The sequence below is a fragment of the Canis lupus genome, chromosome 27 (assembly GCF_003254725.2).
Source record: "Canis lupus dingo isolate Sandy chromosome 27, ASM325472v2, whole genome shotgun sequence".
In the NCBI taxonomy this organism is placed as follows: Eukaryota; Metazoa; Chordata; class Mammalia; order Carnivora; family Canidae; genus Canis; species Canis lupus.
In genome coordinates, this window is record NC_064269.1 from 1,799,199 (window position 1) to 1,823,051 (window position 23,853).

Here is a 23,853-nt window from a genome sequence, read left to right on the forward strand (position 1 = left end):
AGAGAGAGAGAGGCAGAGACACAGGCAGAGGGAGAAGCAGGCTCCATGCAGGGAGCCTGATATGGGACTTGATCCCAGGTCCCCAGGATCACACCCTGGGCTGTAAGGCGGTGCTAAACCACTGAGCCACAGGGCTGCCCGTTTTGTTTTTTAAATATTGTTTTTAGTGGCTGGAATCCCTACTCTTTTTTTAATTTTTTTTTTTTTTTTTTTTTTTTTTATGATAGTCACAGAGAGAGAGAGAGAGAGGCAGAGACACAGGCAGAGGGAGAAGCAGGCTCCATGCACCGGGAGCCCAATGTGGGATTCGATCCCAGGTCTCCAGGATCGCGCCCTGGGCCAAAGGCAGGCACCAAACCACTGCGCCACCCAGGGATCCCCCCTACTCTTTTTTTAAAAGCAATGAGGCCTTGCACACATTTCTAAACTTCTCTGAGCCCTTGGTTTCCTCCTCTGTAAGTGGTGCTCATGCTTACAGGATTGTCATGAAAAAGGCAAGTAGACTGTTGGGCAGAGGCAACACCTAATAAAAGTTACGTTTAGGGCAGCCCAGGTGGCTCGGCAGTTTGGTGTCGCCTTTGGCCCAGGGCCTGATCCTGGGGACCTGGGATCGAGTCCCACGTCGGGCTCCCTGCATGGAGCCTGCTTCTCCCTCTGCCTGTGTCTCTGTCTCTCTCTCAATCTCTCTCTCTCTGTCTCTCATGAATAAATAAATAAAATCTTAAAAAAAATAAAAAAATAAAAAAAATAAAAGTTACGTTTAAAGGTTATTAAAAAAAAAAAAAAAAGGTTATTCAGAGCATAGTTTTTAACCAAGATTGGAAAGAAAATAGGTGGTCAAGAGGCAATTGTAATAGTTAGGGCCTGCTAGCCTAGGAGGAGAAAAAGACAGTTGGTGCCCAGAGCAGGCCCTACCCATGCAACCCCAGTTGAGAATTGACTAGATATGGGTGGGATGAGTTGGGGTCACAGAAGAGACAAAACACCTTCCTTGTTGGGATCCTCTAGGACCAAGAGAAACTTAGTGTAGTAGGCCTGGTTAGCTCAGTCGGAGAGCATGTGACTCTTGATCTCAGGGTCATGAATTTGAGCCCCACGTTGGGTGTAGAGATTACTAAGAGATAGAGAAATATGGTGCTCTTGAGAGCCAGGGAAGAGGGGAAGGCAGCCCTGTTGGTGAGGGGGACGCCGGAGCTTGGCTATTGATGTGTTTAATTTCAGGTGGTAATGTCTTGTAGAGAATTAGGGTTCTTTTTTTTTTTTTTAAGATTGATTGATTGATTGATTGATTTCTGATAGACACAGAGAGATAAAGAGAGAGAGGCAGAGACACAGGAGGAGGGATAAACAGGCTCCAAGTCGCGAACCCGACGTGGGACTCAGTCCTGGGACTCCAGGATCACGCCCTGGGCCAAAGGCAGACACCAAACAGCTGAGCCACCCAGGGATCCCCGAGAATTGGGGTTCTGAAGAAAAGTGAAGTCTTAGGGCTTGAAAGTAGACAGGCTCTACTTTATTAATGCTAATGCTGGAGCAACCAACATACAAAAGGACAAGAGAGCATCTCAATGTTCATTCACAACTGTTCCCATGTCCAGAGTGTCCACTGAGGCCAGGTGCTACACAAGACCCATCACCCCTTCTTGTTTACCCTGAATCAACTCTGCAAGCAGCGTAGATATTCTTACCCATACTTTATACATGACAAAACAGATTCCTAGGGTAGGTAACTTGCTCAAAGACACAGGGCTTGGTGCTCACTGACCAGGAATCAATCCTGTTGTAGTGAAGTCAAAGCCTTCCCATTGTTCTCCTGGAGTTAGACCAGAAGGCCTCATCCCCCTGATTTAGCAAATGAGAAACCTGAGGGCCCAGAGAGAGAATGTAACTTGCCCAATACCACTCAGTTAGAAACTAAACTGGGTGGGTTGGGGTGGGGGTGCCTTGCTAGCTCAACTGGAGGAGCATAGGACTGGGTGGGGTGGGGTCCTCAATCTTGAGGTCAGGAGGTAAAGCCCCACTTTGGGTATAGCGATTACTAAAAAAAATAAAAATAAAAAATAAAAACACTTAAAAAAGAAAAAAGAAAGAAAGAAAGAAAAGAAACTGAACTAGAGCTATAAACCAGGGACCCAGTGTGAAATGTCCCTGAGGGGCACCCAGTATGAAAGGGGCCTGGGGTGGGAAAGAAAAGCCAGTAGAGAAGGCACAAAAAGAAATGAAGGAAGAACTTCTCAGTAGGGTTCACAAGGCCTTGCCTACGATTTTCCACAGAACGTCTCTGCTCTCTCCTTCACACACCCGACACTTCTGCTACCCAGGCTCCTTGCTGCTTTGTACTTACTGCCCCTCAAGACCCTGTGCCTCCTGCCCCCACCATGCCTGGAAAACTGCTGGTTGAAAACCCAAGAGCTTCCTGTGCTCTGTGAGGCCTTCCCACTCAAGCCTCAGACAGGACACTCCCCCAGTACCCCAGGCAGTGCCCCCAATCAGGTGAGCTGTGAGTCTCCGAGCACTTGCCAAGCAGTGATGTCATCTTCCCCCAGTGCCCACCATGCGATCCCACCAAATGAAGGCCTGTGTTAGAGAAGGAGAAAAAGAGAGACTGGAGGAGCCCCGGATCACATGAAGCGGGGAAGGCCCAAGGACGTGGAAATCAAGCTGACTTTATCTCTCACCCACCCCTTCTCCCTGGTTGGGACTGCAGTGTACAGGATGCGCGCAGAAGGATCCAAGCATTCAGCAGGTAGGACAGGCAGTGGTGAGGCGGAGCACCGAGCATCCGACCACCAGATTTATGTTTGCACGAACATAGATTATACATAACTGCGCGTTTACAGGTGAGAGATGGTACAGGAGGATTCCTGGAACAAGGAAGTAGCAGACATCCAGCTGAGGCCTACAAGGGGGAATGGCAGTGGGGAGGAGCTGAGAGACAGTCTTCTGGGCAGAGGGGTGGGCAGCCATGGGCGAAGCTCTCTGGGAAGGGCTGGGCCTCTTGAGGATGGGCCAGGGCGGCCAGGCGCTGCTGTACACACTCAGCTGTCAGCCGTGCTTCGGGGTCTGCATCCCAACAGTCCTCTAGCAGCTCTCTCAGGCTGCCAGGGTCCTGGGAAGAATGACCGGGAAGCAGGCTTAATCCTGGAAGTGGCCCCCTGAGTAGCCCCAGAGTTGAGAGGTGTCCACCACTACCCTGTTTTCAACACTCCTCTTCTGATCCTCTCTGGAGCCCCCCTCCCTTCCCGCTCCCCCAAATCCAGCTCTCTGCATCTTGCTCCCTATGAGACAGGTTCTTTGGGTGTCTTCCAGAGGGTTAACCTTTTCCTCTGAGGAGCTGATTCAGATTAATGACTTAACACACTGATGGGAAATTACTCTCCTTCCTTTCAGGCAACCAGGGTCTTAGCTAAACAATACTTAACCCAATAGACACTTGTTGCAGTGGAAATTTCAGGCCAGGTAGCAGGGAAAGGGGCTTCCTGTTAGGAAACTAATTATACAGATCCTGAAATTTCACTGTTTGGCCACTTTTTTTAACCCTTAAAACCTAGGACTGGCTTTTATTGGATCATGGCAGAAACACAGATGTGTGAGACAGGGTGAGGAATTACTGGATTAAATGGTGGGTTCCAGTGTGCCAGGAGAGGACCATCATGGGAACAGAGCTCAGGGCAGAAGCAAGGCCAAGGAAGGCTTCCTGGAGGAGGAGACTGAGAAATAGGGCTAACCGACAGTGGAGAGAAGAGAGACAGACCAGGCAAGTCTGAGCAGGAGGAAGGTGTCAGTCTCTGTCTCAGGAATGGGGTGTGGGACTTGTGGTGGAAGAGGATGAGTTGAGGTACAGAGCAAGTTTGTCCAGCTCCAGCTGAACATGAGATGGGGAGTGGTGGCAGATGAGAGGAGATAGGAGCATTTGGGCTGGTCCCAGTAGACAAGTCCTCGAAGCCCATGTCCATACTCTCCAGGCCCCCAGCCCACTGGCAGGTGGCCTCTTACTGTGGTGAAGGAGTGCCAGGTGGATGGGATACAGGGGCGCCTTCTCTCCTCTACGGCCAAGGTCCACAGCTCACAGGTGGTGGGGGTGCTACCCAGTTCTGCCTCATAGGCCAGTTGGAAAGGTGGTGGTCTGCTGTCTGGGGAAAGGTGCACAGGGCTAGGTCAACTAGTCCTGGGGAGCCTCCTTGTGAAAAGTCCAAGAGGGAGAAGGGCAGGGCTTCCCGCAGCAGGAGGTAGGTGGACATAGAAGGAGTGGTGAGGTATGGGGCTTGGGGAGAGAGGGACTGCTGTCACACCCATCCTTACCAGGCCTCAAATCTGGGCAGCGGCTCAGGATCTCCCATAGGAGCAGAGCCAGAGAGTAAACATCGGCTTGTCGGAGGGCCGTGCCCCAGTCCTGTAGGTCCAGAGTCTTGTCCAAGAGCTCCGGCGCCATGTACCTCTGGGTGCCAGCCTGGAGAGAAAGGTGTGGAGGCCAAGAATCACCTTCCTGGCAAGCCTCACCACAACACTGGTCCATGCGACGTCCCCCCAACTAGACTCAGCAATGTCCCAAACTCCGTAGGTACTGCCGCACTGTTGCCACAGCAAAGGACACATCTTCATCAGCAACACCGCCATGATCCCAGGCCTCACCCTCATCCAGGGTACTCACCTCCATGATGGCAGCTGGGCCTCGGGGTTGAGTAGGGGCCCAGGTGGGAGGCTGGGTGAGGCCAGGGAGCACCAAGGCAAGGCCAAGGTCTCCAATGGCACACGACCCATCCTCCCGAACGAGCACATTCTGACTGCTCAGATCGCGGTGGGCAATACCTGGTTTGTATTGGCCTGTGGGAGAAGCCAAGGTTGAAGGGGCGTGGGTCTTCTTCCTTTCTCTTTTGACCCAATTCTTTCCCTTCAAGCTAAGGGAGAACCAGACACAGCAGCGTAGCTCTTGATGCCCATAGCTTCCTACTTCCAGTTCACCCACCATCCTGCCAGCGCTCCTCATGGAGAAATGCCAGGCCCTGCGCCAGGGACAGTGCCATCCGCATGGAACTTCCCCAGTCACTGGTGTGCTGGGTCAAGTACTGGCACAGGGAGCCCTGGGGAGCAGCAGAGAGAAGAAGAGGACACATAACCTGGAGGTGGCTGATCCACCCCAAGGTGCAGAGATCAATCTAGAGACCTCGCTCTCATCTCCCAACAGACCGACACACTGATCCATCCAGGCTGAGACAAGAGGCAGGGGAGGAGTGAGAACATGCATCTGTCAGACTGATGGGAAAAACAGTAGCCCTAACTCAAGTGTCTGAGCGCTTACTATGTGCCAGGCCTCCTGTAATCCTAATCCTCACAACAACCCTAGGAGAGAATGTACTCCTGACATGCCTCATTTATAGACCAGGTGCTTGGAAGAAAGCTAAATAAACTTGCAAGTCACTTGGTGAGAAAAAAGTAGAGCTTCAACCCAAGTGGTCTGACTCTAGGATCACTCACTAGTAACTACGTCATCCTGACTTGGGACTTGAGGCAATAACAGAAGCAAGAGAGGCAAAGTGAGCTAAGTGGTGGTACCCCTCGTGAGCCACCTGGCCTGAGGCGTCAGGCCTGTAGGGAGGAGCCGGCCCATGGGAGAGCCACCAGGTAGGAGAGTGAAAGAAGGGGAGCAAGTGGAAATTGGGAGGGGAAGGAGCATTAGATTAGTGTCTCTCACTCAACAAACATTACTGGGTGCCTTCAGTGTGCCGGGGAAGTTGAACAAACAAACCAACCCAAGAAAGCAGAGATTTTTGAGCTGGGCATTGAGACACATAGTCAAAGAGGGGACTTCTCAGAATTCAAGATTTCAGAGAGAGAAGATGACGGGGCTAATAAAGTCCCCAAGTCCTTAGCAGGCCCACAAGGCCAGGTGTGGTCTGGTCCCTGCCCACCTTGTCCTCTTCATCCTTCCTGTTCATGACCCTCCCCTTGAGTCACATCTTATTCTTATCTCACAGTACCTCCTCTCTTAGCACTTTATGCCCTTGACATCTGATGCTTATTTTTGTGTTTACCTGATTCACTCTGTCTCCCGCACTACTCTACACAATCGACAGAGGCAAGGGCTAGGCTGTTTGTCTTAGCACAGGAGGTGTGGTACATGGTTCTTGAATGACTGTGTCAGTGAGTTTGGAGGGCCAGGCCTGGACGTATTTCTTTAACAATGATTTTCCTTAAGGTTGGGAATATGAGTAGTTTTTGTTTTTAAGATTCTATTTATTTATTCATGAGAAACACAAAGAGAGAGAGATAGAGACACAGGCAGAGGGAGAAGCAGGTTCCCTGCAGGGAGCCTGATGTGGGACTCTATCCCAGGACCCCAGGATCATGCCTCTGAGCCAGAGCCAGATGCTCAGCCAATGAGCCCCCCAGACGTCCCAGGAACATGAGTAGTTTTGATTTCTCCTTCTCTATCTCTATTTCATAAATTAAAAATATTAGCAAATATTGCTTGTCTAATGAACCAAGAAGACAAAATCATTTTGAACGTCTAGAGAAGAGGAAATCTGAAGCGGATGAATAAGCACGAGCGGGGCCCCGCGGCCATCCAGCACCCACATACACACACAGGCAAATGCATACAGACGTCCCTTGGTCCTCACCTTCGGATGCAGTTCCAGTACCAGCAGGGGCCCACAGGGCGGGGAGCCAGGGCCCCCTCTGCTGGCGGTGATAAAGCGGACAATGTGGTCGTGCTGCAGGCCTGGCAGTTCGTACACCGCTCTCTCCGCTTGGAACTGGGCCACAGCCCTCAGGGAGAAGGCCTTGATGGCCACCAGTCTGCCTCGCAGCTGCCCAGCCCACACGGCCGTGTGGCCTCCTTCCCAGATTACCTGGCGGAAACACAGTGCTGGGTGCCAGCCTCAGCTAGTCGCGGGGCCAGGTTTCCTCCCCAGCACACCCTGGGAGGGATTGCAGGACCCGGCCCCCTCCCCAGGCACCTGGGAGAAACACAGCTCAGACAGCTCGGGGAGCTCAGCACTCCAGTCCCCGCCTGAGTCTGGCTCCGGCTCCTGCTCCGGCTCTGGCTCCGGCTCTGGCCCACCTTGAACGCTGCAGGCCTTCCGCTGTCGCAGGGCTGGGGCAGAAGGGAGCTCTTGGGTCAGGGTGCACAGGCAGGGAGACTGGGAAAGGGGCTTTGTGGAGGCAGTGGGCTCAGGCTCTAGAGATCTCAGAACCACGGGGTCAGGGGAAGCTGGAGAGGAGTCAGAGCTTTGGGGCAGTGACTTGGGGTCACGAGGGAGGCATGAAGTAGATCAGTACCCAAGATGATGCTGCCGAGCAGCAGCAGCAGCAGGACGAGCAGCCCCAGCAGCACCAGCGCCATCCAGATGGACTCGCCTGGACGTTAAGCCAAGAATGCAGCTTGGATGAGCCTTGCCCCAAATCCACTCTGTTCCTCTCCCCTTCCTCAGAGAACTTGCTTCTGGACCCACCCCCACCTTGGTCACAAGCCCCTTATCTCCCAGTCACTAGGGCAACCAACTTCTCAAGGCCAGGAGGAGGAAAACTTGGGATGGGGGTAGGGTGAGAACCAGCCTTGGTTCTACCTCTCATCCTAACCTGGGCCCCAGCCCCCAGCCCCAGCCCCCTGCATGGCTACCTGGGATAGCTTGGGGACCCTGGGAGCCAGGGGTCCCAGGGTTCCCTGGAGGAGGCAGATGGCTGTAATTGGCATTGCAGAAGTCAGTGCCACAGGAGCAGGTGAAGAGAGTGGACCCGGGGCTGGGGTGGGCTCGGGGGCTCAGGTCACAGTGGGGGGACTCACAGTCTGGCTCATCACTGTCTCGGCATCCTGATAGGGTGGGATTAGAAGAGAGAAAGGGAGAGAAAGGGCGAGCGAGCATAACTGGGTCTAGGAACAGAGAGGATAACCCCCTTCTCTATCAGAGGCATCCCCTCCATCTCACACGGCTTTTCTTTCCCTCCACACATTCCATTTCTCCTCCTCTCCCACTGCTGTCACCCCCACCCCAGGATGTACCTGTTTCCCACCCTAGCTATCACCTGCTGTATACTTTGCCATTCACCTTGCATCTCCACCTGTGCCTGGTCTTGGGTCAGGTTCCAGATCCCAAAACAGCAGCGGCTGTAGAGGCAGCGGATAACCCTGGGGGGCCCTGGTCCTGCATCTAGCAGCTTCCCCAGTGTCTTTGTGCTTCCCCGTACTCCAGGGGCCTCAAAGAACACACAGGTCCGCCTGCTTGGGGGTGCTGTGGCCCAGGGTGGGGAGAGGGGAGGGTTCAAGATAGGAATGAATGCAGGGGCAAAAGCAGCAGCCCAAGGGAGAGACAAAACAGTTTTCATATCCCAGGGCCAGCATGGCAAAGCTGTGAGCAAACAGGATCAGCAGAGGTATGGAACCTGACCTCACCCTGGGGACACATGCTCTACCTTTTGCCCTCATTCACCCACCCCACTCATTCTTCCAAAGGGGTGGCTGCTGCTTCAAGTCCCCCTTTCCCTCAGTGGGTGAGCTGGAAAGGCCCTGCCCCTCCCTGTAGACACTTACCTTGCACAGCTGTGGGAAGTAGTACCCAAAGGCCCAGAGTCCCCAGCATCATGCTGGAGGAGGCAAGCAGCATGAAGAGGGGAGCATGAACCAGCACTGCTGCCCTGGGCCAGAGCTTCCCTCAGATATAGGGCACTGTGGGTCTTCTGATCCCTCCGTCCCCAACTCCGCCCCCCTCCCTCTTCCCAAGTCTCTGTGGGGGAGACGGCTGCTGTGGGGGAGAGGATGGGTGTGGGGAAAAGCAAGGAGAGGGAGGAGCAGAGAACCAATCTCATATCCTCTTCTCTGCAGCCAGGCTGCCTCCTCTTTTCTCTGCAAAGTGGGAGGAAGGGGTCTTGGAGGCCCAGCTGAGAACCCCATGACATGGAACCTCAGGCCTCTGCACTTTGCTGACCCTGGAGGAAAGTGCTGGATACTGTTAGCCCTTCCCAGGCCAGAAACCAGAATGAGGTCAACTAAGCCATTCAGCTATGCCCAAGATCCCTTCTTTTCAGGGCTCGGATCTGCAGCTCTCTGGGCAGACAGGCTTCACAGACGATACTAAAGTTGACTTCAGTTTCCAAACTCCAGAATCAGAAAAGAGTTATAAAAAAGTCACATTGAAAATGGGCTAATGGGAAATTTTATGTTACCAAAATTTTAAAAATCATATTGAGCCATACACTGAAAAAAAAAAATCACTATTACTGAGAAGGTTAAAAAAAAAAAAAAAAAAAAAAAACACCTTTTATTGAGCCCCTATGTGCTAGGGCCGAGCTAGGGTTATGCATTTTACAATCGTCTCATCTCATGCTCCCGTTGAGGTATTTATTATTGTTTTCACTGCACAGGTAAGAAAGCTGAGTTTAGGTAACTTGCCCAAGGTCACCGTGCTAGGAAACAGCAGATTTGAACCTAGTTAAGTCTGATTCCAAAGCCCAGGCCCTGTTCTTTATCTTATTCCATGGTGCCTGAAAACAAATTTAAAAATTCAGCATTAAAAAGTATTTCCGTTTGATACAGTATTTGAATATTTGGATCTAGATTGTTGAGAAAATATGCACCATTACCTGTGAGCAGGCCACTAACTGGAAAAGGAGGGTACAGTTCAAACTACCACCACCAGAGGTCAGCAGACATAGGAGAAAGTCAGGGCGCTTGGAGGGGCAAAAGGGCCTCCTCTATTTTTTTTTTTTTAAAGTAACATTTATTTTTTTAAATTTATTTATGATAGTCACACACAGAGAGAGAGAGAGAGAGAGAGAGAGGCAGAGACACAGGCAGAGGGAGAAGCAGGCTTCATGCACCGGGAGCCCGATGTGGGATTTGATCCCGGGTCTCCAGGATCGTGCCCTGGGCCAAAGGCAGGCGCTAAACCGCTGCGCCACCCAGGGATCCCAAAAGAGTCTCCTCTAAAGACTAGTATCTATCGTCCACCTCCTATATTTATTAAGCTTCAGGGACTGTATAGGGTGAAGGAAGAGCCCAGGGTGTGATGCATGGAAGAAGCCTATAGCTTGTGCTGCAGCAGGAGACAGGAGTCCAACTGCACCACACTCTTCCCCAGAGTAAGGCATTACATTAATAGGTAATCATTTCCCAACCTGCAAGCTGTTGGCTCCCATGAGACTCAGAGTCAGAGGGGACTGGTTCCCTGTTTTCCTAGCCTTCTGTCCCCCGATGGTTGCCTAGAAAACTTTCCTGGGAATGGTCTGGCTTAGACCAGGACTGAGGGTGTAAGTATGAACTCTCTAATTCTGGAGCCTTTTCTCCTGGGGGGCCTGCAGGAGGGACGGAGAGAGTAAAAGCTCCAGTGTTGTAAAGGAGCAGCCAGAGAAATGACTAGAGCCAGAGACAGATGAGCAGTTGCCCATCCTTCCCTGGGACCTTCGGAGAGTCTGCAGGCCTCTGCCAGTGAGATAGATGGAATGTTGCACTTAGTTACAGCTATTTTCCTTCACCAGCTTCCAGATCAGATAAGTCTGGCGGCAGGGTGGGGGGTGGGGGTGGGGGTTTGGAGGGCAGGTGGGGAGTTGAAGGTCAAATAGCTTCTTCTGTCTGGAGTGTCTCAGGAGACTACCTCCTCCAGAGGGAAGCGAGGTGAAGATGAGGCAGGGAGGCAGTCTCCTTACCCAAAGCCTTGGATGACCACCAAGGTTTCTGGTTTCTGAATGGATGACCACCAAGGTTTTTTTGGTTTCTGTCCTTTCAAAGACAGAAACATCCTAGCCAGGTTTATGAGGTGAGGTGGTGATACAAGGGGTAATAGCCTGAATGTTGGGGGATTAAGAAGGTCCTGAGAAAGGACCCCAGCATAGAAATAGTCTCCCTGATTCCACATACACAAAGATCCTTCTTCACCAGGATCCTGATTCAAGTCTGCAGTGGCCCAGTAAGTTACCTTTGACCCTCCTGTCTACAGGGCTAAAGTGAGTTGTTTATTCATTCAACTCAGAAAATATTAAGTCTCAACCTTTTTTCCCTTCCTTTCTTTTTATTGAAGTAATCTTCACACCCAACGTGGGGCTTGAACTCACGACTCTGAGATCAAGGGTCGCATGCTCTTCCGACTGAACCAGCCAGGCACCCTAAGGTCTCAGTCTTAAAAAAAGGAATTTCTGGGTGTGTGGGTGGCTCAATGGTTGACTGTCTGCCTTTGGTTCAGGTCCTGATTCTGGGGTTCCTGGATCGAGTCCCTCATCGGGCTACTCACGGGAGTCTGCCTCTCCCTCTGCTTGTTTCTGCCTCTCATGAATAAAATCTTAAAAAAAAAAAAAAAAAAGGAATTTCACTAGGTGCTGGGCCTACAAATAGATGTGTGCTTCCTGCCCTCCAGAATCTCATAGTCTAGAAAGGCAGGAAAATATGTCAACAAGCAACCAGAAAATTACAGGTCAGACTAGGGGTATGAGCAAGGAGCTATATAAGCAGAAAGATCAAATAAGTTAATTCTGTCTAGGGCATAGAAAAGTACCTAGAGGGTTTCAAAGAGAAAAGGACAAATTGTCTCAAAGGTAAACACTGAAAATATGTAAAAGGAGGGTAATGATTACAGGCAAAGGGAGCATCAAGAATAAAGGCACAGAGGTATGAACACAAAGTGTGTGTTGGGAGCAGGGGGAGTGAGCAGGAGAAAGAGGTATGAGATATGAAGCAGAAAATCACCCTAGAGATAGACTAGACCAGACTGGAAAGGTTTTCAAGTCTGTATCAAGAAGACTAGACTTTTCCTGAAAGCAAAAGATTTTAGGGAGGAGTTTGGAAGATGGATGACTGAGGCTTGGGGAAACTAGAAGCAAGGAGATCCATTATGAGACCGAGCAGTAGCCACGGTGAGTACCAGGACAGTGGAAATAAAAAGGGAAAAAGTTGAGTGATGTTGTATTGGTAATACTGACAGGATTGGTAATCAAGTAAACGTTGGTACTTGAAAATGAGAATTAAAAGATGATTGAGGTTTTGAGTATAAATGATCAAGGGGTAGTGATACTGTCAAGTTAGATGGGAAATACAAAGGATTATTTCCCCTTCTTACATGTTGATTTTGAGTTATCTGTGGGACATCCAGATGAAAATGTCCCATAAGCAATCTGCCAGGTTGAGAGAAAAGGTAGGACTTAAGATTTGGGATAGCTAAAGAATGGATGCAACTTGCTTAAGGGGGTGAAGTAGAAAAAAAAAGGGGGAGGGTGAAGTAGAAAGTAGAGCAAGGAAAGGACTTAAGACAGGGGCACCAACATTTAAGGGACAAAGGAAAAAGTGGCTATGAAGGAGACAAAAAAAAAAAAAATCAGGAGTATCAGTCTCATACTCCAAGGGAACAAAGTTGTTATTACTGTTTGAAGATTTTATTTATTTGAGAGAGAGAAAGAGCATAAGCAAAGGGGAGGGGCAGAGGGAGAAGGAGAAGCAGACACCCCGCTGAGCAGGACTGATCCCAGGACCTGGGATCACGACCTGAGTGAGTTGAACAGACGCTGAACCAACTGGGAACGGGAACGGGAACAGGAACGGAGCTCTAAGATGCACACGGTTGCAGGTCTAAAAGGCAAATGACTCAAAGACCATCAGACCTGGCAACCAGACCGCTGATGTCCAGGAGAAACGGTTTCATAAATGATAGGTGCTGAACAAAGTGGCCTGAGGCTAAAAAGCCTCCTCTTCACTAAAAGAAGAGAAAAATTAAGTGTAAACTACTTTACCAACTTTGGAAATGAAAAGAACTAGATCTGAAGCTTGAAGTGGAAGCAAAGGGATGGGGAAAGAGATTTTTAACATGCTTATAGGATGACAGAAGGGAACCCAAGAGAAACTGAAGATGAAAGGGGGAAACCACCACCAGAACAAGATAAATGAGGTTAAGAGCACAGGTGGTAGGGCTGGCCTCGCAAAGGCAAACTTTCTCTCCCAAGCAAAGATAAAGAGCTACACTAGTATCGGTGAGTATATGGCTATTTGTAAGGAGAGGAGAGGGAAGTTTGAAGAAATTCATTCTTACGTTCTCTCCATGAAATAAGAAGTAAAGCATCTGCTTAAAAAATGGGGTCAGGATTGGGAAATCTGCAATTAATGGTATCTCTCTCACTCCCCAGACTATGAAGTACTTGGTGGCAGGACCTGTTTTATTTTTTATCCTCAACCTAGCTCAGTACCAAGGAAATAACGGCCCAAAGAGGTTTACTGAATGAACAGGTGGTACAACCATTAAAGGCCCTTTTAGGGCTAGAAAACAAAACAATTCCCCCAAAAAACCCAACCCCCAAACCAAAACATATCCCCCCCCCAATAAAAAATGTTAAAATGTTATGTTGCTAATGGCTACATAAGGAAATCCAATGGTGAGTTTACCCATGGCTGAGTGATTGAAAAGCAGATAAAGGAGTCGAATGTTTAGCAAAATAACAGAATGCTGGTAGCCACAGTATAAACAAGCGACTAAGGATTCTTGGATAGGTGGGAAGGCAAGCGAAGTCATAGGCTGATGGGAAACTGGAGACTGTCAGAATAATTTCAATTTCAGTTTCAGATGGGGCCATAATCTTGACTTGATCATGTTAGACACAGGCTGGTATTAAATGAATGCAAAGTATGTTGGGGCTAGACCTTAGTTTCTAAATACCATTCTTCAATAAAAAGAACTAAGGCTCCTTGGAGAAATGGCTGATTCTAGGGCTGGGACCGGGAAAATACAAGATAAGCCTGAAGCATCTTGTATGTCGCAAAGTTCTTTAAAAGGTGCTCAAAAAAGTAAAAGGATGTAGACGTATCAAAGAGACACAGGAGTCTAGCTGAAGAGCTCCCAATACAGCTGAGACAATCTGAGCGATGAAAATAATGTAGTACTAGATTATAACCTAAGGATAAAATAAATATACATGAGGTACGTACTAATATAAATTAAAGGAGGGAGAAAAGAGTTTCCTCACAGAATTCCCAATATTCTTTTTTGTTTTTGTTTTTTTAATTCCCAATATTCTCTGTAGGTACTATTTTCACTAGAAAGGGAAACTTGATTCCTACCAACTCCATTAGGGGTGGGCTAGATTTATTGACTTGTTTCCCAAGAATAGGGAAAGAAACACAGTGGAGAAAAACACTACCTTAACCAGGTGATGAAGGTTATTAGCACAGGAAACGTCATGTGGTTTTCATATACCTGAGAGGATGTAATGAGAAAGGCATTTCACACCATTTCACCTGTGTAGTATTTTTTCCCAAAAACCTGGAAGCTCAGTCTAATAATGAGAAAAACATCAGACAAATTCAGATTGGGGGATATTCTACAAGACACTTGGCCAAGACTCCCAGACTGTCAAGATCACAAGAACTTGAAAGACTAAGAAATTGTCACAGATCAGATAAAGTCTGGGGAGACCCACCAATGAAATGCAATGTAGCAGCCCAGAATGCATCCTGGAATGGAAGGAGGACATCAATGGGAAAACTGGTGAAATCCATAAAGCCTGGGGTTTAGCTGATGCAATGTACCAGTGTCAGTTTCTGAGATGTGACAACACGCAATAGTACATTAACAATGGAAAAATTTGAGTAAGGAGTGTATGGGATTCTCTTTGCACTATATTTGCAGCTCTCCTTTAAAGTATTCCAAAATAAAAAGCTTATAAAAAAAAAAAAAAAAAAAAAAAGGTTGGGACTGCCCCATTCCTCTCGGTCCTCCACATTTCTACGTAGGCATGGCACACTGATCTGGTCATGAAATTGTTTGCCTGGGACTTAAGTGTAGGGGTAACTGCACTGATTAACATGTATGGAAGCACAACAGTGTACCTGGAAACCTCTGTTGGGTACAGTGTATGAAGTTATAACCACATTCTCCCCATTCCCACCCTGTCAACACACCAGAGACATGGCTTTTTTATTAAAAAAAATTTTTTTTAATTGGTTTACAAAGGAGCTACAGACTACATTGAAACTAATCTTTGTACAAAAAGGCCAAAAAAAAAAAAAAAAAAAAAAAAAGCCCCAAAACACCCAGAGACAAAAGGGTAGGGGGAGAGACAAGAAGGAAGATACAAAAGAGCAGGAAGAAACCGAAAGACAAGAGATTAGCATCATACATACACAAGATCAGGTGAGGGGGAAAGAGCAAGAAAGATGAGAGAGCATTTAAAAGTATTTCCCCACACAGCCCTGGTGATAATCGGATTGGAATCAACAACAAACACAGCATGAGAATATTAAGAGGTTTAAAAAGGCAACAGTGGTATGGAGACTGGTTATCGCCAGTGTTGAGAAAGAGAAATAAACTTGTTTTAGGCACCAGAGACTGGAGCACTGCCCCTCCCTCCCAGAGGATGACAGACTGGGTAAGAGGAAGCAGGCCCTGGGGCAGCTGCCATTGGTGTGTGTGAAAAGGGTCTCCTCAGGTCAATCTCAGCATATTTCCCCCATCTTCCCCCAAAGTCTTTGTGCCTAGACTCCAGGTGAGGGCTATAAGATGCCACTGGGAGAAAAAAGGTGAAGACCTGCCCTTGTCCACACTGTTCAAGAGCAGTTGCTGGGAAAGTGGAGGGCTGGGTAGACAAAGCCCATTCCCCTGTGGAGAAGGCACAGTGTAATTCCTGAAGGTGAGATGGAGGAAAACACACACCCCAGGAGAGGTATCAATGGAGTCCTCACCACCTGCAGTTTAACCCCATTTGTTACACTTTTTTTTTTTTTTTTTTTGATACTGAAGGGAGTTGAGGGACAGATCACCACACCTCTTCTCACTTAAAAGGGACAAGGAAGGCTGGGACTGTTTGACAATAAGGAAAGAGGAAAAGGGGACAAGGTACTCATTTCTCTCGAATGTGGTAGAGGAAATCTTTCTGGGTTTGGGGAAGTCAAACTGGAAAGATCTAGGGGAGGAATGAAGCTAGGGAATCCCCACCCCCCCTTTTTTTTTCCTTTCCTAGCCTTCACTCTAAGGCAAGTGAGCCAAACTGGGAAGAGGGAGTAGGAATTTAAGCTTAAGGCTGCTTAATATCCTCCTGGGGGCTGGTGTTTAGGGAAGGCAGACAAAGAAAAGAAACAGGTCAACCTCAAAGCTGGTCTGCTCATCCTCCTAGAAGAGGTCTGTACCCCAGGAGGAGAGCCAAGAGAGGCACCAGAGAGAACACAGGCTCCAAAACAAAAGTAATAACCTGCCCATGTTTTATCAGCAGTTTCAAAAGCAATGCTTTCCGGGATTGGAGGAGTGCCATATCCTCCTCCCTTTCCCCAAAACTACTGCTGCCACCTTTCATCCTTGCATATAAGTTACTGGCTCTCTTCTAAGGGAGATGAAACTCTGAGATTTCACATTTCTCTTCCCCACCCCAAGAGGCTACCCAGCTTTGAATAGGGGGAAGGAGAGCTATGCTAAGGGTCCCTCACTTGAGGCAGCTAGACTATCCACATTTCCTTGGTACCGGGATCTCCAAAAATTGTTTGCTTTGATCCCAAGGTCCAAAAGGCATCAGGGTACTTAAAATTGAATGAAAACTCTAAGCGAGTAGCACCAGGGCTCCCCCAAAGCATAACAGGGGCCTGATTAATACCCCCAGAAGAACCCCTCACAAAGTATATAAATTTATTGCGTCCTAGCAAAGATCTGCAGCTTCCAGTATTCACACATTGTGAAGATATTAACAATACAAAATATATTCTGAAAGTCAAACATCTGCAGTTCATAGTGCTTTCTCAGATTTGTTAAAAAAATACAATGCTTAGTTTCCTATATAGGATATACAAAAGCAAAAAATATATATATATATATGTATATAGTAGAAATAAATCAATCAGCCATAGTAATTTACAGCTTTTGTCTCTAACCCTCCCCCAATCATAATCTTTACCCCACACTTCAGTCTATACTTTCTGGGATCAAGGGTTCTATTTATTCTGAATCAGGCTGAGAAATATCCATTAAATTGCATTCTGCATAGCACCCACAAACAGGGTGCCAGCTGGGAGGTCCCTGAAGGAAGATGGTGTGGGTTGTTACTGCTCTGGGTTAAAAGTGAGACAGTCAAATGGCACGCAGATGAATGTGAATAGGCAACCTGAAAGGGCAAGGGAATGAGTGCTTTAATATTACCACTCCTCTGGGCATCCCCTGCCCCACAGGTTTGGTCATTTAAAAAATTTAAATAAAAAAGCAACTCATGAAAAAAATGTTAGAATCAATATGCCTGTCAGTTACATTAATTTCTGCTGGCCAAAATGTTCAGGGAAAGGGATTTTCAGCAATAAGCTCATGACTCAAGGAATGTAGGCTCCTAACTCCCTGTGGAAAAGACTGAGCGGCTCACTGCTGCTGGGAGACAAGAGCAGAAGCTGCTTCAGTTTGGGGGCCAAACAAGATACTGGATCTGGAGCTTCCTTGGTGATAAGGAAAGAGGGTAAGTGGAAAGAACGGATTATGAATTCACTTATAGCAATGTTAATGGAGGGTCGAGGGTAAACCAGCATTCCAACCTAGACAAAATCATCATGAGATAACCTTCTAAACACCTGTAGTCCTCAGCATCATTAAGCTGGTTTATATCAAATAATTTCATACTGGGGAAGATTCCATTCCTTGAAATTCTCTAGCAAAATACTACACGCTATGGTGAGTTATCCTGCCCCTTTCTTCCAAAAGATGCCTACATGTACATGATTACAGACATAAAATAACAGGTTCTGAGTTCTGCCTTTCAGTGGGAATAAAGGGTGTGTGATAGGTGGCTGGGCATGGATGATTTTTATTTCAATATTAATTTGATCTGGGGAAAGTTCCTCAAAATAATTCCTGAGCGTGTTAAAGTCTGCAGAGAAAGGACCAAATGGAGCGAACTACTGTTTAGAATATTAACAGTTATTGTATTTCAGGTTAAACAACAACACAAACTTACCCAGACCCTAATTTGAATAGATTTGGTATAAAATATATAGTAGAATCATAGCATCATCTATTTGTAGTCAAGGTAAAAAGACTTATGAAAGAAACTAGGACTCTGGTATAGTTCTGGATGTTGGTTTCACTTTCAAACACAAAAATAGTTTCTTCTTCAAAAGTGCAGTAGAATATCCCCCATCATTAATTGTAACTAATTTAGCATAAGCAAAGAAATGACCTCAGGAACATACCCAGGTTTAAAGACAGATTTCTAGGTAATGGGCCTGAAAGGCATTTTGAGCTGAATTTGATTTATTTTCCAACAATTTCAAATATAATTTCTCATCTGTGTGTAGATATATACAGGCACAAACACACACTCACACACAGTCATACACAAACACTTCATTTTCTATCAGATCAGGGCAATTTTTTATTGCAGGTCTCTTTTTAGTATAGGCTAACAGAAAACCTATCCCCAACCTAACAGGTTACACACATACACACAGCCATTTCCACACTTCCTCACAGTGAAAAGCTCTCTGACAGGATACCAGAAGGTCAAGAGAGACAACGTTTTAATGGCTGGGCCTTGAGGACAACTCTGGTTGCATTTAAATCTCAGTGCCAAATGCACTAAGAGTTCCCTGCCGCTATAATTTTTGGATCAGTCTCTTCAGGAATCAGGCCATGGAGAAAGCAGGATGGTGTCTCCCGATCTCTCTTATAAACCACAGTGGTAAGACAAGATTTCTTTTTGTTCTGGGCTATCACTCCCATGATCCTGTGCTTCCTTTTCCCTCAGGAACCACCCAAGGAAGAGTTAAGGGAAAAGGTCAAAGAACCTCTGCCTTGCCACTAGTACATGCTCTGGAGTTCTGCGGAATGGAAACCCGAACAGATTCATTGGCTGATGTTCCTTAATAACATGAGAAAGAAACTACTGGGGATGTTCAAAAGAGGAAGTGCATTTCCTTTCAGAATATGACCTCAGAAACCCATACACCAAAGCTCAGAGCTACTTTGGAAGACAGCTGTACAAATGTCCAAATACTCTACTAACTCCTGAACTGGACTACTCTGAGTCACTTCCACTTCTGAGCACATCATTTTCCTATTGAAAGCCCCTAGCTTTTACTTGACCATTTTTGACAATTTATACAAACTGATCCCAGATTATATAACCTTTAAAGGGTCTTTTGTACAATTCCATAGAAAGACGTCTGACTCTTGATGCTTAGAGCAGCTAATGAGGAGAGGTGCCTTGGACTCTCCAGCGCCAAGAGGGTGCCTGCGTCAGTAGTATTTTGAACACTCTCTCCACAGCTAACTCAAGCATCAGCCTGGGCTTCAAGGCTCTCTCCACTCTGCTGCTAGGACCAAGGACCTTAAAAGATTGACAGAAGTGCCTCATCCAGGGATCATTATCAAAACCAAAACATGAAGTGATCAGGTGAGAGAAAGGGAGACAGAAAGGTTGAGTCAAGAAAAGAGTACAAGAAGCTGATCCCAAATAAAAAGACAAAATTAAGAAAAAACATTATGTATGTATATATAAACTAAAAGCAGAGCATATGAACGCTTAATCTGGTGGGAAGCCAAGACAACATCTATAGAAAAGCTTGATGTGTCACAACAAGGCTCAGCCATAGGGAAATAAGGCAATATAAAAAAATGACCAAGGTATTTTTGGTCACAGAATGGTCTCCTTCCTCCTCCCAGCCAACCCCTGCAAATGCATCTCTATATATCTTTTATATATATATATATATATATATATAATATAGAATCTGGTTTTTTTTTTTGTTAAAAAGTATTTCAATGATCATATATATTTATCAAGGCATGATGGCTTTAGGAAAGGGGGGATCCATCATGGGGGAGCTGAGAAGGGAAATGCAAGAAGGGAAAGCTGGGGAAAGAAGTGTAAGAAACTGTGTGGGGTCAAACAAATGCTCATAAAGGGTGGCACCAACAGAATTTTCAATAACGTTTCTCACTTCAGGAGGTACTGATGATAATAGATGGATGCCAGGACCCCATCTCTTGTATCCCTCCCCCAATTCTTCCCACCACCATGCATTTTAATGCCTCATGGCTCTCTCTCCCACATGTCTCTTGGACCCATGCTACCTTGTATCCCAGGGTTGATGGGTATGGCCCATATGTCTCTGGCCCCGGGTGCCTGATCTCAGAAGCCATTGCCACTGATATTAATGGACTGCAGATCTGCCACCTGCATGACGTTGATGCCACTGTTGGCAAGACGGGCAATACCCTCTGGACAGATGGCCTCCATGGCTACCATATTGGTGGTAATAAGGGCTGAAGGGGTAGCAGTGCCGCTGCCTTCTGAACCTGCCCCACTGTCCAGGGGCAAAGTGCCCACACTCAGGGATACACCTGGACCTCCCTTCTTATTCTGGTGGGTCTTGATATGCTTTGACAGGTGGTCACTCCTCATGAAGCGCTTGGGACACTCAGGGCAGGCAAATTTCTTCTCACCTTGGTAAAAGAGAAAGAAGACAAGAAATGAACATCTTACGAAGTAGGGTTACCTTGTCCAATTTACTGCTTTCAAACTATATGGGACAGAATATTAGTCTTAGAAGGTAATAAAAACAAGAAAAATCTGGTATCTTTTTCTTTGTGAGAGAGTGGGGGCAGAAAAATAGGTAAAGGTCAAAGAGTACTAGAAAGGAAGGACTACAGTAGAAAAGTAAGGTAGGACCGAGAAGAATAATGGGGCCATGGTCCTCCTTTAAAATCCCACTGAACACCTAGCTCCTTCCTTCTGAAAGGTTTTCCAGATAAACTCCAATTCGAATCATTTATGTTCCATATATTCACTTTCAAACTTAATTACTCAGAAATTTAATTATTTCATAGATATATTTTGTGTCTTTTTATGCTATTACTATTTCTTTCCTCCCGGGGCTCCTTCTCACCTGTATGTGTGCGTTTGTGTCTTTGTAGTTCATCCGAACGTGTAAAGCGTTTCCCACAGTATGACCAGGTACACATGAATGGCCTCTCGCCTGTATGCCAACGCAAGTGTGCCCGTAGGTGTGAGGTCTTGCCATATACTTTGCCACACCCTTGGATGTGGCAAATGTGCTGTTTCTTTTTGCCGGGATCCCCAGAGCCTCTGAAAATAAGAACACAACTATTCATAATGCATTCTAGAGACAAGAATTAAAGAACCCCAAAATGTTAACATTTATTACCTGACCCACTCAAAACTAACCCAAATTTCTATTTAAAAACAAACACTTCTCTTGGGGCACCTGGTGGGCTCAGTCAATAGAGCAAGCAACTCTTAATCCTGCTGTCATGAGTTCAAGCCCCATGTTGGGGGTGGAGGGAGAGAGGGAAGGAGGGAGGGCAGGCTTCTCTTTAGTACCAAAATATCAATCTTTAGGGGTGCCTGGGTGGCTCAGTCAGTTAAGCATCTGATTCTTGATTTAGGCTCAGGTCATGATCTTGGGGTCATGTGACTGAGTCCCATGCTGGGCTCTACGCTCAGCATGGAATATGCTTGAAATTCTCTCTCTCCCTCAACCTTTCCCCTACCCCTGCTCGTACCCTCTAAATAAATAAATAAAACAAAGACATAGATCTTTAGTTGATGCTGATTCTTAATACCCCAAATTCAAGTTTTAAATTTTTTCTCTACTGGATATTTACTATTTCCTGTTTTTCTATTCCTTAATCAATTCTGATGTTTGATGTATGAAGAGATAATTGCTCTCCGGATGACTTGTGAAGTCTGTGAGGCTTCTTGTATTTTTCACAAAGTTTGTCTTAATACAAGCATTTCCTTCCTCCCTCCCTCCCTTCTTTTCCTTTTCTTCTTTCTTCCTTTCTTTTTTCTCTTAAGATTTTATTTATTCATTCATGAGAGACACAAAGAGGGGCAGAGACTCAGGCAGAGGGAGAAGCAGGGAGCCAGATGTAGGACTTGATCCCAGGACCCTAGGATCATGACCTGAGCCAAAGGCAGACGCTCAACTAATGAGCCACCCAGATGCCCCCAAGCATGTTCTTTTTCTTTTTTTTCTTCAAGATTTTATTTATCTATTCATGAGAGACACAGAGAGTGAGGCAGAGACACAGGCAGAGGGAGAAGCAGACTCCCTGCAGGGAGCCTAATGATGTGGGACTCGATCCCAAGACCCCAGGATCATGACCTGAGGCCAAAGGCAGATGCTTCAACCAGTGACCCACCCAGGTGCCCCAAAACAAGCATTTTCTATGAGAACTGTGAATATATATTAAAAAAAAAAAAAAGAACTGTGAATATGGTGCTATTTTTGGCTAAGAGCTTATTTAAGGAACAAAAGATCTTGCCACCTGAACACCTCATGGAGAACTTTAAAGAAAATATAATGGTTTACAACTATGAACTTATTTTCTAAAATAAAGGTCAAGAGCCAAATGGTAAATATTAAAAGCTGAAAAGCCAGAGCACTATCAGGGACTTCAGTGGAAGAGAAAGATGGGCTAGATAAAAGTTAAAAGAGGAGAATAAAAACCCTAATTTAAGGTAGGGGAGAAAAAAAAAAATAATATATATATATATAAAGCAATATATATAGTTCCCCCCTATATAAAGTAATCCCTAAGCTCCTCTCAGAAATCAGTACTGAAATGTTTTTGCCAAACCAATTTGTTCCATGTGTGATCCATTAGTGGGTATTGGGGAGATTTCCAAGAGGGACTTTTCTTGAGTTTTAACAGCAGAGAAAAAAAACCATAACGGAAATGAAATCACATTAGGGGGAAATCAGAGTTTCCTTTGAAAATTTAAATCCACTTTAAGTTTTTGTTTTTTTTTTTAAAGATTTTATTATTTTTAAGTAATCTCTACACCCAACATGGGGCTTAAACTTACAACCCCAAGATTGGGAGTCACATGCTTCACTGAGTCAGGTACCCCTCAGTGTTTCTGATTCAGATTTTTTTCTGTAATGTAGGGTTGACCTATAAGGAACTTAAATTATATTTGGTTTTGGTGCTTTTCTTTTTGTACTTATTTCTGTTGAGACAAAACTTAGATTTTTTTCCAAAGGCATTAAAAAATCTGTATGACTTTCTATATTCTTTTTCAAAAGCAGTGAGTTGAAGAAAAACAAACTTGGAACTCTCCAGAGATAATACTAAATAAAACCAAAATATTCTACTAATGAGAAATATTTGTCAGAACTTTGTTCTACATGACACATTAGATTCCATGATGGAAGAATTTTCTATCTGGAGTAAGCATGTCTATTTTGAGGGAACATAGACTCTGAAAACCCTTATAATTCTCACACAGCCACTGTAAAAAAAAAAATAATTACAGTAGGTATGTTTCTTTTTCTTTGCAAGACTATTTTACAAGCAATATTGTTAAAACCATCTCAAAACAGACATATGGTAATAATCATTTGACCACTGGCTCCATCTGATTACCTTATCTCTGGAGAAGGCAGGCACCTATTAAGGCCCAAGGATTTAGAGTAGATGAAAGGATCAGAGCTGGAAACAAAATCCTAATATAACCCAATCAAGTGTACTGTACTATCTCTGGTCCCTTTGCAACACTGCCAAGTCTTAAATGTTTAAAAAAAAAAAAAAAAAAAAAAAAAAAAATCAACCCTCTTCTGCTTACCTCCAAATCCATTATTTTTTCTCCTTTATACTCTTAAAACTGGCTTGGTAAGAAACAACTTACCTTCCTTCACTGTCTTTACAGTAGGGGCAGGTGCATGCTTCCCGCCTAGTCCTCCGACCAGCTTGGGGCTGGGGATCTGGGCTGTTTTCCCCTTCTTCTCCACCTGCTGTGTCATCATGTATTCCATCACCACCAGCTCCATGAAGGCCAAGCTGAGCTCCATGATCACCTTAAATTAAGAGAGTAAAAGAAAGAGTCAAGGTGGGAAGTAGAGGAGGTCATCAAGTTGTGGTCACTTAGTGATACTTTACATTTACAGCACCA

At 46.0% G+C, this 23,853-nt stretch overlaps 2 protein-coding genes across 4 annotated transcripts in view; both read right to left on the reverse strand.

The window, feature by feature from the left end:
• Positions 1–1,491: 1,491 nt before the first annotated feature.
• AMHR2 (anti-Mullerian hormone receptor type 2) lies at positions 1,492–8,669 on the reverse strand. Its single transcript, XM_025458765.3, is given in 12 exon segments — positions 1,492–2,923; positions 2,925–3,109; positions 3,997–4,133; positions 4,303–4,450; positions 4,652–4,824; positions 4,967–5,081; positions 6,621–6,851; positions 6,960–7,096; positions 7,282–7,359; positions 7,622–7,813; positions 8,049–8,231; positions 8,531–8,669. Coding segments are annotated over 12 exon segments (1,836 nt in total). The 5' UTR covers positions 8,604–8,669; the 3' UTR covers positions 1,492–2,739.
• A 7,897-nt stretch (positions 8,670–16,566) lies between these two features.
• The window catches only part of SP1 (Sp1 transcription factor), a 43,592-nt gene continuing 36,305 nt past the window's right edge, over positions 16,567–23,853 (reverse strand). For all 3 annotated transcript variants that reach the window (XM_025458766.3, XM_049102960.1, XM_025458767.3), the window contains exons 4-6: positions 23,590–23,758; positions 20,822–21,021; positions 16,567–20,378 (exon numbers count right to left, since the gene is read on the reverse strand). In XM_025458766.3, coding sequence (XP_025314551.1) covers positions 20,065–20,378; positions 20,822–21,021; positions 23,590–23,758 — 683 coding nt within the window. In that variant the 3' untranslated portion in view covers positions 16,567–20,064. The remainder of the gene's footprint in view (positions 20,379–20,821; positions 21,022–23,589; positions 23,759–23,853) is intronic.